The 13939-nt window shown below is 41.1% G+C and overlaps 1 protein-coding gene across 1 annotated transcript; it reads right to left on the minus strand.

The window, feature by feature from the left end:
* Window positions 1-6564: 6564 nt before the first annotated feature.
* tob1a (transducer of ERBB2, 1a) lies at window positions 6565-10397 on the minus strand. The gene is made up of 2 exons (XM_010743806.3): window positions 10077-10397; window positions 6565-8739 (listed from the first exon to the last, which is right to left on the minus strand). The coding sequence occupies exon 2, from the start codon at window positions 8529-8531 to the stop codon at window positions 7503-7505; it is 1029 nt and encodes a 342-aa protein (XP_010742108.1). The 5' UTR covers window positions 8532-8739; window positions 10077-10397; the 3' UTR covers window positions 6565-7502.
* Between the last annotated feature and the right edge of the window lie 3542 nt (window positions 10398-13939).

Consider the following 13939-nt stretch of genomic DNA (forward strand, 5'->3'; position numbering starts at 1 on the left):
AGATACAGATCAAAGTCTGTTTTTTTCCATCAATCCAAAGAGCCAAACGTAAAAAAAAAAAAAAAGAGAGAGAGAACAATGTGCATGATTCAGTGTTCAAAGAATTAGGAAAGAAAGTAGACTCTTTTCCTGCAGTGGAGGGCAGCCAGAACATCTGCTTGAACTATAAGACCAGCTGCAAGCAGTGAAAAGCAAGTGTTTAAACAACTGGTAAAATTTGCTCTTAATCTGTCGACTCAATGGAATTAAGGGCAGTTTTTTTGGCCTGGACATATTTAACTCAAATGTTTACTCTTTTACCTCCATATGATGTTGAATATCAGCTGCTACAGGAAACTGAGACCACCACTGATCTTCCTAATGCACATTTTAAGCCTCCAGTATTGCAATACCGTGAGGCAGGAAACACCGAAGGCCTAATCAGTTCACCAAGGCACATCTGCACATCTGTTCATGGTGAAAAATGTTTCTGTTACTCCAGGTTAATGCGTTAAGAAGCGTAAACATGCAGGCTGTTAGAAATAACACTCTTGGGGGGAAAAACAAGGAAACGTAAATGACCAGGGGTTAAACTGTTGTGTTCTTACAGTTACACATGCAAATGACTTGCGTAATTGTCTCGTAGATGCATCTAAATAAAAACACTTTCATTTGCATAGAGGTGCACACCCACCCCAGCAGGACATGTTAAGTTAGCACAGTCAACAGTACTGATACCTGCACTACTCTAGCAGGATTATTTATGTCTCTTATACTGCCAAATGCAGTTCTTCTCATCTTAAACTGACTACGCAACTTTTAATGGATTTTCTTTAGCATGGCACATTTTTTAAATTAAGTTTTGTACTCACAAGCAGTAAAATGCATCTTCGCATAGTTCAGTATAATAAAAAGGAAGCTACTTGGCAGTGTGGTGGTGGTTAATATTAGCTGGCAAGTAACTAGTAACTGGCATTACTGAGTCTGTTTGCAGATTATCTGACTTGTTTCTACTAGTGCTACTGTTAAACTACATCTTTATATTTACAATAACCTCTTCACTAGAATCTTCACATAAGGCCACAGTGGTTGGTCTTCAGCAAAAGTGAACTCCGTACATAAAATAGTAGAAATAGGAATAACATAGATAGATAGATAGATAGATAGATAGATAGATAGATAGATATACTTTATTTATCCCAAGCTGACCTCATGCTTTTGCTTAATTAGGTATTTGAGGGAGTAATGTGGGTGCACGTCAGAGAAAGTGAAACAGGCAAAAGTGTGTTCAGGCCTGCACCTGAGTGTCCTGGGCAGCCTCATTAGTGAGATGGTTGAAATTCCAGAGCCCTAAGTCAGTCGAGGCTGCTCCAGCTGTGGAGACGTTTCCTGGTGATGTCCAAACAGGCTCACTCACAACTGCATTGTGAACAACTGACAAAGCTTTGGCTCAGAAACTATTACATTCTTGAGTTTTACTCCAGTCACACGTGCCACTGAGCACTCTAATTATCATGACATTAGCAGCAGTCTATCGCTTAGTTCCTTCTCCTTTGCAGCTCTAAACACACACGCCCCCTTTTTTCTCTGGAGTTAATCTCATCCTCGCACCTCTCAAGGGCACAAAACTGTGTTCATTCACGATTGGTGCCCTGCCCCACTGCCAGTAAAGGCTACAGAGATGGCTTTATCTCTGCAGGTTTTGACTTCCTGTCCCACTGATCCATATGAGCGCAAGGTTGTGCTGGCTGACAATTCCATCCTCACACATTTAGCACAGGCAAGGGAAAAAAAAAAAAAAAAAACTTCCTCTGAGAGCTTGAGAATACATTAGCTGTGTTGACAAAATATTTCAGTCCTGCACAGTTACGGAAGCTAAAGGAACAAAGTGTACGTCTCATGACTCGAAGTCAGAAGTCAGAAGCTGCATGGCCAGTCGTCACCAGGGTTTCTTTCTTTAATGTGTGTAAATATTATTCATGAAAAGTGTTCAAAGCACTCTGAGGTATAAGTCAGGTAAATCCAGACTGACTCTAAGTAGACAGAAAGGGCGTTAAGAAAGCAATAGCTATTTTTTCTTAGCAATAGAAGAGACTTTGTGGTGACGTGTCGGCTAAAGATAATACAAATTAAGTGGTTGTGGCGAGAAAGTTTCGTATGAATACGTTCATAGGCGAGACTTTTATCTCTCTTCTTGCTTTCAGTTTTGTTGGAATCCTCTTAGCACAGAACATGTGCAGAAGGTGTCCAGTTGTATGCTTTTCTCTTGTGTACACTTGTGTTTTCTTGCATGATTTCCCCCTCTAGTCTTTCCCAGCATGGCCTGGCATCTTTCCCCTCTCTCTCTCTTCTGTCTACAAATCAGCCTCTTCTGAGCATGACGCCTCTCAGAAACACAAATATGGGTGTTGCTATAGTGTCCTTCTTTCTCTTTCACTTGAACACACTTGTATACACACTAGGAAGTGATGAATAGTAGGTGTCCACCGCCCCCCCATACCTTCCCTACTCTCGACGCCCCCGCCGTCCCCACAAATCTTCAGATAGCACGGCGCTGATTAATCTCCGCTTGACAAGCTGAGTCTGATTCATGTTTCTTGTTTACAGCCGAAAGTAGCCAAATTACAGATGCATCTTAGGTGGTACAGTTTTATAGACTCGTGGATGGTTTTAATCTTTAAAATCGGTTCCTTTTTATCCAAAACTAGTGGTGCAATTCCTGGTGCAAACACAAGACATATTCAGACAGGTAGAGGTATCTAGCCCACAATTGCTGATTTTACTCATATTTCTGGATGCTATGACTTGCTTCAACAGAGCTCTGGCCTCATTGTCTTATCAATGAGTCATAAATTGGACTCATTTCCACGTGATACAGCAGTGTCTACAAATACCATAAACAGCAGAGCAGCAGATACATTGTTTGCATATTAACTTGGATTATGCATGGCTAGTTTGCAAAATTGATGGGTTAGTTATCTCTCTCCAACCCCTTGGTTGCAAAGTATCATGGGGATCCGGTGTCAGGTATGGGAGTGCCGTGATAGACTGCACTGGAAACTAAAGTACGTCACCCAGAGAGGTGTGGGGATGGAGTGGAGGCAGAGGACTGTGTTTGTTTTTACTTTCCTTCTGCAGATAAGAGCAGATGTATTTTGAAGGGCTGGGCGTGTTAGTGTCTACTGGGGATATCTACAGTGTACAAAGCAAACTGGACAACTCCCACTATGCATCAGAAATTCTAAGTTTGCTGTGTGTGTGGCAGTGTGTACACAGAATGCAGGAAAGTATGTGTGAGAAGATAGACCGGTCATGCAATGTGTTTATCAAGATACAAAATGTATTTTAAAAAAAACAACATGTATTCCTGAAATACTACACATTTAACCTTTGTTCTAGTTCTGTTTAGCACAAGACAGTCAGCAGCTGCAGGGTGTATTAGTACAGTGCAAGAATATATTTGAATGAATGTAAACAGTTTCTACTCTGCCTACCAGCAACAGCTCATGTGTTCCAAATGGGTGTGTGAGCAACTGTTTAAAGCAACTGTGTGTCAGTGCCCTTGATACACACTTGAGCTTCAGCTGTGAGACCAGTCAACAAATGTTTCTTATTAATGTGTAGCAGGAAAAAAGTCTAATTTCTCATACGTACCACACACTCTAAAACAGAACGTTTGCTTTTTCTTTTCCTTTTCTTTAGTTGGACATATCTGCATTGGATAAACAGATGGATGCTTCTCTGCTGTGCTCAGATCCTTTACTTCCCCCCATGTGATATACATATAAGGTGTGGTAAAGTAATGTTAACGGGAGAGCGCAATTCCCTCCAGCTTATCATTGCTCAATCAGCTCCAGCGTGTTTCCAGAAATAGATGGGGTGAGGGGTTGGACTAAGGCAAGGGACTGAAAAGCCATTAACATTTTTTTTTTTTTTGCTGAGGAGGGTGACATTACCATAAGGCCTTGTCGGCTGGCTGGGACCACAAGCAGAGCTGAGCTCCACCTGTTTTTATGACAGGCGAACGGGGGGGCTGAGGGGTATGCTTGGCACCGGATTAGCATCAATAGTGGCTCTGGCAATTGTTCACTCTCTCTCTCTCTCTCTCTCTCTCTCCCCCAGTCACATTGCTCCATCCCTCTTCCTCTCATCAAGCTGCTTCTGCCTCTTGTTGTTCCCCCGTGCTATTCTGATCCCACTCTCAGCCTTGTCATACTTCCTTCCCTTCCTAGGACCATATTTTTATGCCGTCGTCACCCACACTTTCCTCACTTTCTCTTGTGTCAGTACCTCCCTTCTTTCCTCCGCTGTCCTTTAGTCACACCTTGAGGTGTGGACAAGGTAGGGAATGAACAAAATACATCATTTTTTTAACTATTACCTCCAAAAAACAAATATATTTTAAGTAAATTAAAATTTCTAATCCGAATACTGGTGTTTTTATATTATATATATATATATTATAACAAGAAAGTATCCTATTACTTATTTGGACAATCTTTGTGCATGTTATAATGACTCTGAGTGACTGACAACTGACAGTAAACAGCTTTATGTGCATGTATTAGAAACAGAAAGCTGGCTGTTACATCTAGTCTGGTGATCAAATGTAATCAGGTTAGATTCACGTGATAAAATACTTGACATCAATGGGACAAAAACACTCCACTAGTGATAGTGATGCCCTTCGATGATTGCTGGAGGTTATAGTACACACTCCCTCCCTATGTGTCCTTCTCACCCTGTGTAGAATAACACAAACCAGATAAAGAGAGAGTCGATGTCCGTGACTCCTCTCTCACACTAGCATGGAGAGTCACGGTCCTGAGTTGTGACGTACAGAAAAGCATTAATAAAAATTACAAGTGGCTCATTAGTGTAGAAAAAAATAATGCTAATCCATCAAAGCTCTTTTTTCAGAATGACCTGGGTGATTTCAAACGCACACAAACACAGGGTCACAGTCTCTGCCAGACTCTGTAACACTCAGTATCAGCAGCTGAGATAAAGCCACACACACACACAGGCTGAACTTTACACAGCCTATCAAACCCCAAGTGTATCAGGGGACACGCAGACAGACAAGCGATGATGAGCCAGGCCCAGAGGGGCCATGATATGCCAGCAGGGTCAGGGTGATTTTAGTCAGCCTGTGCGGGCATGATACAGTCCAACAACCTCTCATCACTAGCAGTAGCAGTAACACCACAGAGGTCTTAACTCCAGCACTGCAAACCCGGACTGATGTAGCAGTATGAGTTTTTTATTACAAAAGCTATGATTCACTTTCAGTATTAATGATGTGTCTTGGATCCTCAACACCAAAAGTTACATGTGGTTGTATACATTTCCAAAAGATTGAATTTACCACGTGTCTGTCCAATCCTGGACTGAATCCTGACAATGTGAAACTTAAACCAAAACCTACAATTACTGTCTATGTTTACATGTTGTTAAACCATGTTTGTGAGGTTGAGAAGAATTTATTTGAGGCAATAAAGTCACAATAAATGATTCAGTAGACGGCCTTTAGAGTTTGGCCTAACAGCCGGACCCCGTCTACTACAATATTCTCCTAGGGCGTACATGTTTGGATCTCATTCAACCCCACATAAAGAATACTGGCGGTTACCCATCAACAGGCCACATTTTTGAGGGTACTGAAAATGTAACTGACCAGCTTTGCGTTGGGCTACACTCTGCTGAACATGCTTTAGTACTGTTACATGATGTGTTTTATTATTAAAGTTAATAAATGACTCCCTGGAAGGGGAGTTTTTAATCTGGTCTCCCATCTACAAGGAGGTCAAAGTGCAGAGTACCCTGGAGCTGGTATGGTTTTAGCATCTTGCATCAAAAGCACTTTGCTTTGCTGTGACTTTCACCCTAGAGGACGTCTGCCTAAGCTGTCACCCACACAGTCTGATAGCTGGATGATGCAGTTTCTAAAAACTATTTTGTTTCCTCACATGCCTCCAGTAAACATGATAGCATATTAAAAGGAACAGTATCAGATCTGTATTTTCATCGCATAGGGTTCTTCTATAAATTCGTCTACCAACAGTTTCCGCCTGTCTGCTGGGTAATTTATGCCTATGAAATTTGTTACATGCCTGTTGGCTAACAGCCTTGCCATACATAAGGCCAGGCATTAGTTCAGGAGGTTATCACGCTTGACACAATCACACTCCCAGTATCCATATGTGCAATAACACTTGGCCCAAGGGCAGCTGTTAGCCAATGCCGCCTGCATGCTTGAACAAATGTTGCTGAGGGCTTGTGGTGACGATTGGGTGCTAATATATCAGTGTTAAAGCCAGGGGTGTAAGAATGTAATTTATAATGTTGCATTTTTGCCAAATAAAATGTAATAATGTAACAAACTAAACCTCTGAACTGTTTGCTGGAGACATACCAATGTACCAAACAGGGGAACTAAATGGATGTGGGTGTACCTGTGAAAAACCTGATTCTTCTTCCTTCAGGACAGAATACTGGATTCGTCCCAACATGTTTGAAAAGCCTAAAATACTCTCCTATATCAGCTTAACCAGAAAAACCAATGACAAACTGAGCAAGGTGTAATTATTTTCAAGCTTTTTAATACAAACTTAATAAACTATCAGTCCCTCTTAACATGTAAGACACTGACTCCAAATACTTTGTTATACCGTTTGTTTTATCAAGTATTGCACAATGTAGGTACAAAATTAATATACGATTACATTTTGTCCATAATATAGCAAAAATCTTTAAACTCTTAACAGAAAATACAACTCTTATGTTTTTCAAAAAAGCAAATATTCTTAAATCCCACCACTACGGAATATTCTGTACACAATCTTTAGAATAGTCAATGTTTTTTTGTTTTTTTTTAAGATGGATTCATTTTATAATTTCAATAAAAAAAGAAAACATAAAGTCGCTGCAGCCATCACAGATCACTGGAGTAGTAAAAAGATATAAATGCAATACCATGTCGTAGAAACAATAGATACTCTGATATTTTACAAACTCTGTACTAAATTAAATTATACAATTAGAAAAAAGACCAGGAAATCCCACTTATTTGTGCCAATTTCTTGAAAAAAATTGGCCGTGTCCTGTTATGTTTAAATACTGAAAGAGGCCATGACTTGTGGTGGTGTTTTGTTTTTGTTTTTTTTGTCTTTTTTTATATCTTAAAACAGTCACATAAAAAAAATATTTTGTGCTTGGTTGGCAAAAGAAATAACAATGATGCATGTTGAAGTTTAGGAAACCAAGCTTGGACATCTTGTACTAAAGATATAACTCAAGGGGGCAAAGTAATTCACCCTCGGGCTCATGCTCTTAGACTCGTAACATAGATCTTACAGCTGACAAGTCATCTTTTCCTTTTTATCTTTGACATTCTGTTCTTGTTTACACTTTTTTTTTTTTTTAATTTTTCAAAATGTACATTTGTGTTTGTTTCCCCCCCATCACATTATCTCTGGTCGTTTCTGTGTGAAGTAGTAGCTTAAGTAGTACCTTTACGTGTACTAGTTGGCCATAACTGGCTGGAATTGCTGGTTAGAATACTGCATGTTGTTCAAGCTGAAATTCAAGCCATCCATGAGGGACTTGTCGTTAAGGCCACCATAGGCCGCAAACACGTCAAAGGCGTTGCTGTACTGCAGCGGGCTGAGGCTGAGTGAGCTGTCCCCAGGGAAGAGAGCACTCTGGCTACCCTGGCCCTGAAGGCTGGGGAACACAAACTCCTTGGCATTGGGGGACAGGGCTGAGGGTTTCTGGTGCTGCTGCTGCTGCTGCTGCACTCCGAGGCCCAGCCCGTACAGAGAGTGCATGGAGGTGGAGATGGCTTTCTGTTTCAGGAGACTGTTCACATTCAGGCCCAGGTTGGTGGGAGAGGTACGTGCCACCTTGTTTCCGGCATTATTGCCGCCATTGTTGTTACGTCCGCTGCTCTTCATCTTTGTGGAGCCAAACTTGGTGGCGGCGAAGGTGGCTGTTGTGAAGGTTAAAGGCTGCGTGGAGCGGGGCATGAAGGTGGGGCTGACGGCTGCCGAGTGGCCGAAAGGAGGAGAGGGTGAGCTGGAGCCCGGAGAGCCTCCGTTCACAGGCTCATTGATGGGCATGAAGACCTGTGCGTCGGGATTGAAACTGTTCTTGATCTCCTTGTCCAGATCAAGCCCCACATTATTAGCTCCACTTTCATTGCTGTCATCAACGTACAATACTTTGACGGGCCCCTTCTCGCCGATCTGATAGGACACCTCAAATGGGTCAATCCACACGCTGAGGTCCTGGGGCAGGTTGTTGCGGACATCCTCAATGTCCAGCCCACTCTCTTTGGCTGCCTTCTCCACCACAGGGTCCACCTTCTCCCCTACGTGGATACATCTGAATCCTGAGCCTTTGTATGGCTTGTCCGGGTACCAGTGTCCCTCATATTTCTGCTTGAGCTGCCTCTCCAACTCCTCGCCGAAGATGTTGACCCGCCGCCTCGGCAGCTTGTTGTACAGGTACGAGATGATGAAGTTGAGAGCTACTTGGATTTCAAGCTGCATAGCTAACTTCTGAAGTTTACCAGGTGCGTGAAGATTAGGTGTGTCTGACCTTGAATGTGTCCACTGGGTCTGCTTTGTTTATCCGTGGTTAGCAACACAGATGCTCTCCAGGCAGGATGGCGAAAGCAACCAGAACAAGACAGGTTCAAAAGCAAAAGTGCTGGTTTTGTAGAAGTGACCTTCTTCCACTGGGTGTGATAATGTTTTCCTGCAACAAAGAAAAAAAAAAGAAAAATACTTTTTAATTTTCCACTTCACATTTACAAAAAAAAAGGTTAATATTTATCAGTTAGTATCATATTTAGCATCACGTTGAATATTCTCTAAAGACGGATCCATTCTGGTCTATTTTTAAGGGAGTGCAAGTAAGAGTCTTTTAATTATTAACAGCCCTGTCCAAAGTACCAGTGCATGTTGCAGTTTTGACTGCTGTGAGCTCACAAGTTGAATGTCACAACAGACAACCAGAGCTGAATCTCTCAGAAAATGTGCAGCCAACGCAGAAATATCCATGCAGAGCCCACTGATCCGGAAGCAAACTATAATTCTCGTTCATCTGGCACTGAAATGTGCATATATTGTTTATTTAAATGTCAAAAGGGTGGGCATTGAGCACATTAACCTCGCACTATGACTCTGGAATCCTGTTACATAATAGCCAATTGGATATCTTCCATACAGCATGAGACAGGAAAACTAATGCGAGGCTGTTGCTTTTAAAAAAAAGGTGCAAAAAATAAAAAATTAAACTGAGCAAATATCTTGTCAACAAAACCTAATCGAGGATAAGTTAGGGTGGATTTCAGGGCTTACTATCATGTCACTGGGGCTGGTTTGATATGCGTAAAGCACCAGCTTCCTACATTAAATACAATGTCGAAATAAGACTTAACGCACTGTGGCGACACCCATATGTTTGGCAATTTTAAAAAACAGGGAAGACGAGACACTTGGATGTTAGATCAAATGTAAACGTCACAAAGCGTAAAAACCAAATGAGGCTTAGAAATAGGCTGCGTACAGTCAGCTTCTTCTTTTTCAAATATAAAAAATGATTCATCTCTGCAGGAACAGGGATGCAACATTTACCGTCTCCCTCATGAAACCGTAGCCTCTCAGTTGCGAAATGGCTACAGGTCTTGATTCATCTTCTCAGTTTCTTTTTTTAAAGTCGAAAGAAATATTGTTGCAATTGCACCGAATATATAAGATTAGACTGATTTCGACAGCCTGCATGGAAAACCGAAGGAAATAAAAAAAAGAAGTACGATATGAAAAGGCTACAGTCTGGATATATATTTCGATATATATAAATATTTCTTTTTTAAAATGAGATGACAAAATAAGGACATATTAAAGACTTTTATCTCATGCACACACACACACACACACACACACACACCCCTCCCTAACTTCGTGGACTGACGCAGCAAATCAGCTTAACTATGAATAGAGGTTCAGTACGACAGCAGGCAAAATAAAGACACTTAATATTAAATACATGACAAGCAGCATGAAAAATAAAAAAGGCGGAAAAATACTTACTTTTCTTTGTAAAAAATAAAGATTCTCAGTAGTTCTGAAGTACCGTTAGTTAGTGCAAATAGAAAAACAAAAAAAGTATAAATACTTTCTTCACATAGAGTATATTATCAACGTTACAAAAAAGTATTCCAGTACATGTACATGTCGGAGGATTGGCGTTCACGGTTTCTGTTTCTAAGGTTATTTTTTGCGGTTTTTTTTCCTTTTGTATTTTTTTTTGTTTTGTTTTGTTTTCCTCTTTCAGCAGGCTTCGCAGAGCAGCTCCCGACTCTCCGGGAGTTGAGCAACTTCGTCCGCCTCCTGCTCAAGCGTTGCCTTTATTTATAGCTTTCCTCCGCCATAGGCACGAGGTAGGCGGTGATGCGGTCTCAGAGGTCAAAACAATACGAGCGTCTGTCATTGGTCCAAACTGTGTCGGAGTCCTGCCTCGGTCGTGCTCTCATTGGCTGATCTGCTGGTCCGTCAGGGGGGTGGCGGGGGGGGGGGGAGACATACGAGTCTGTGAAACGAGAAGAGACGCCTGTGATGAGCGCTTGCGTCAGAGATAACCTAGGTCTGTGCTGACAGCAAAAGGCTAAAGGAATTAATGTTTAGGCAGAAACTGTGTTATATAAAGAGATATCCTGACTGGTGTTTGAGTTAAACTGAAACAAATGCTTTAATTTGAGCCTATAAGCTGTAAAATATCAAACATACACATATGTTTTTACAGATAAAACTGTTCTATGATTAAGCTGCTGTAACCATAATCATTTAACAAAATATATTATATATATATATCATATACTTAAACACTGTACACATGACAACACGTGACTCCCTGCTCTTTTATTGCTTTTATTTAATACCACATAGGCCCCTAAACACGACATTTATACATTTACAAATTAATATTCCTTCCTTTTATTACAGGTTATTCATATAGGACCTTGGCTTTTCGTGATATCTGCCACGAAGGAAAACTCCAGGAGTTATGATGAATGTATATTGCCGGAGAGGAGATTCCCTTTAGCGGAACAATACAGCTGGCAGCAGTGTGTGGGTGGTGCTGAATGCTATCTAGAAAACACAGGCTCTGATTGGTTTAAAACGGGGCAGGAGCCCTACGGTGAATGGTGTGCCCGTATCCAAGGTGCTGATGTAGGCTGCGCACGTCATTGCTGGGCTGTAACGCATGCTGTTGCCAAATTTAAAGTGCACTAACACACACACACAGAAAGTGTATGTGCATGATATGAAGTCATTGTTTTACAATGTCAGTGTAACTTTACCGTTTGTACTGGAAAGTCAAAGGATATATATATATATATATATATATATATATATATAATATATATATATATATATATATATATATAATATATATATATTATATATAATTATATAATATATATATATATTAAACCATTAAACACAGTAATGGAACTAAATGATTAAGGTAACATAAGATAGATAGATAGATAGATAGATAGATAGATAGATAGATAGATAGATAGATAGATAGATAGATAGATAGATAGATAGATAGATAGATAGATATGTCTTTTGTCGACATAGCAGCTCTGCTTGTTATGGAAAAACGAAGTCTGTATAGGCCTGCTGACAAGAGTGGACTTTTAGACATTCTTCAAGCACTTAGGTTTGGCCAAGCGGAGTCATGTGCTCGCTGTGAGCTGTAAATGTGTGCGAAAGGGCTCCCGTACAAAGTGCCACAGGGATCAAATGCATGAGACAGACGATACATCAGGCAGGGGAAGAAGACAGATTATATGGTCTGACATTGCCCCGTGGATTCAGATTCACAATCTAGCTCAGAGGTGAAGTGGGTGGGAGAGTGCTTTGGCTGCCAACAATACCGCGGCTTCCACGGTCCTGGCAAGGCCTTCTAGGTTGTTTACTGTAAACAGCTCATGCAATCTAATGTCTCTCTGACCAAGCCAGCATTTCACGGAAGTTTACAGCGTATGTTTTTTTGTACTTTTTTCAGCTATGTGTTGGCTGTTTCCTGCGGTGTTTGTGGTTGTAACAGCCACCGGCTGACAGAGCAAGGTCAGCAGCCATTATGAGGCATGTTAAGACCGCTATATTGTCTTAAGGGTGTAATCCTCTAATGTATCCTCCACTCACTGCCGCTTCTGTCACTTGTACTTATGAAGGAGTGTAACACCCTAAGATCCCTAATTCCCATGTCGGTCTTCAGTCTGCGCGTCAGGAATGAGAATGTGGGTAGAGGGAAATTAAGTTAAATGAGTAATTTGCCAAATGTTGCTGCTCGTTTTCAGTGTTTTATGAAAATCCGACTCATGAGGGCTTAGTGTTAGTAATACAGCACAGCTTTTCTCTGAGAATTAGTAAGCAGAAAAGAAGGTGTGGGTTTTCCTGAGATTTACATTAATTAATTAAAGGTCACCAAAAAAAACAAAACCAAACATAAACACATATAATCAAGGGTTATCACAAGATGCAAACATAATGAAAACAAACTTGATCTCACCCTGACAACAGAGGATGAACAGAGGCTGTCCTCCTTTGCTGCTGCCCTATATGACATGAACATACAGACCGCTGTGATAGGCCAACACACAGAATTATGCTCAGCAACAAATGTCTGATGGAGAGCAATAGACTGCTTCCGCTTTTCTCTGAATCGGTAAGGGGAAATAAGCAGTCGGTTCCCAGAAAAAAATATTCATGAGCCATTGAAAGAGGAGGAACAGCCTTTTTAAGGCTCGCGATTAAAGAATCATTTGCTGCACAGTGTTTATGTTTGGCGTTCAGCCGTAAGTGACACACAAGTAGAGGAGCTTTATTCACACACTCTCCTTCCATGTCTGCATCCCCCTCCTCCTTCCTCCTTTTATCCCCCTTTTTTTTTTTCGCCCTCCCTCTTTCCAGCTCAGATGGAGAGCCTTTGACGTCACTGGTTGTTATTACTTAACACAACTCTGCAGAGCGCCCCGGGCTCTTCGTAATAGACAGATGCTTTGCTCTCCCTTTGAAGAGTAAATGAGGCAGTGGGTGAGACACGCAGCGACGGAGACAGAAGAGAAAGGGGAAAGAACATTGTTGGTGCAACACTGACACTAAGATTGGGACTTTCAGTGTCTTTTCTTTGTACTGCCACTGAGAAAAAGGACCTGTGATAGATAATGGTAATGTCTAAAGGAACTGAATCATACTTTTGTGTCCTGTGTGCTGTTTAGTTTTGATTAGATTACCACAAGAAATGATTTTCCTTAAAAGAGACAAAGCCATCTTTCATCTATTTGATGATCTTACCTTGACAAAGTGACCCAATCTTTCCTGTGGACTGGCCACAGAAGGAAAAGGCCAATTATCTTTCTAATGATATAAATATCGATTAAATAGGGAAACTGGTAGACTGCAATTAGTTATCTCTGTTAGCATGGCAATAGCTAGTGAAAACTGCACTAAAGTGTAAACAGCAGAAGCAATAGTGTGCCCAAATCCTAGGCTACACATACTGAACACTAAATTTAAAAAGCAAATTATCTTTCTTTAATATTCAGATCAATCAGGACCTCACTGATACATGAAATGACCACCCTGGTGTAAAATCTCATTAAGTACATTTCATGAGTCACTGAGTTTGTACACCAACACTTGATGGTGTTAATAGAGAATAAAACATTTGCACGTTTTCTTTATTCTGCAGTCTGTCAGCCTCTGGTTGCCCATTAAACATCACCTACAGTGAGTCACGCAGCATGCATACACATGGAGGATTTACGTGCCACGGGATGTGTAAATACAGAGGTTATGTTATCAGTTGTCACGACAGCGGCGTAAGTACTTTTTCTCCTGCACAGTCGCCTTCATAACACACTGAGGCTGTTACATAA

Source organism: Larimichthys crocea, chromosome XII, assembly GCF_000972845.2.
Source record: "Larimichthys crocea isolate SSNF chromosome XII, L_crocea_2.0, whole genome shotgun sequence".
In the NCBI taxonomy this organism is placed as follows: Eukaryota; Metazoa; Chordata; class Actinopteri; family Sciaenidae; genus Larimichthys; species Larimichthys crocea.

Excerpts from the sequence above, each read along its gene's own strand:
- tob1a (XM_010743806.3), bottom strand. The coding sequence starts at position 8,531 with ATGCAGCTTGAAATCCAAGTAGCTCTCAACTTCATCATCTCGTACCTG.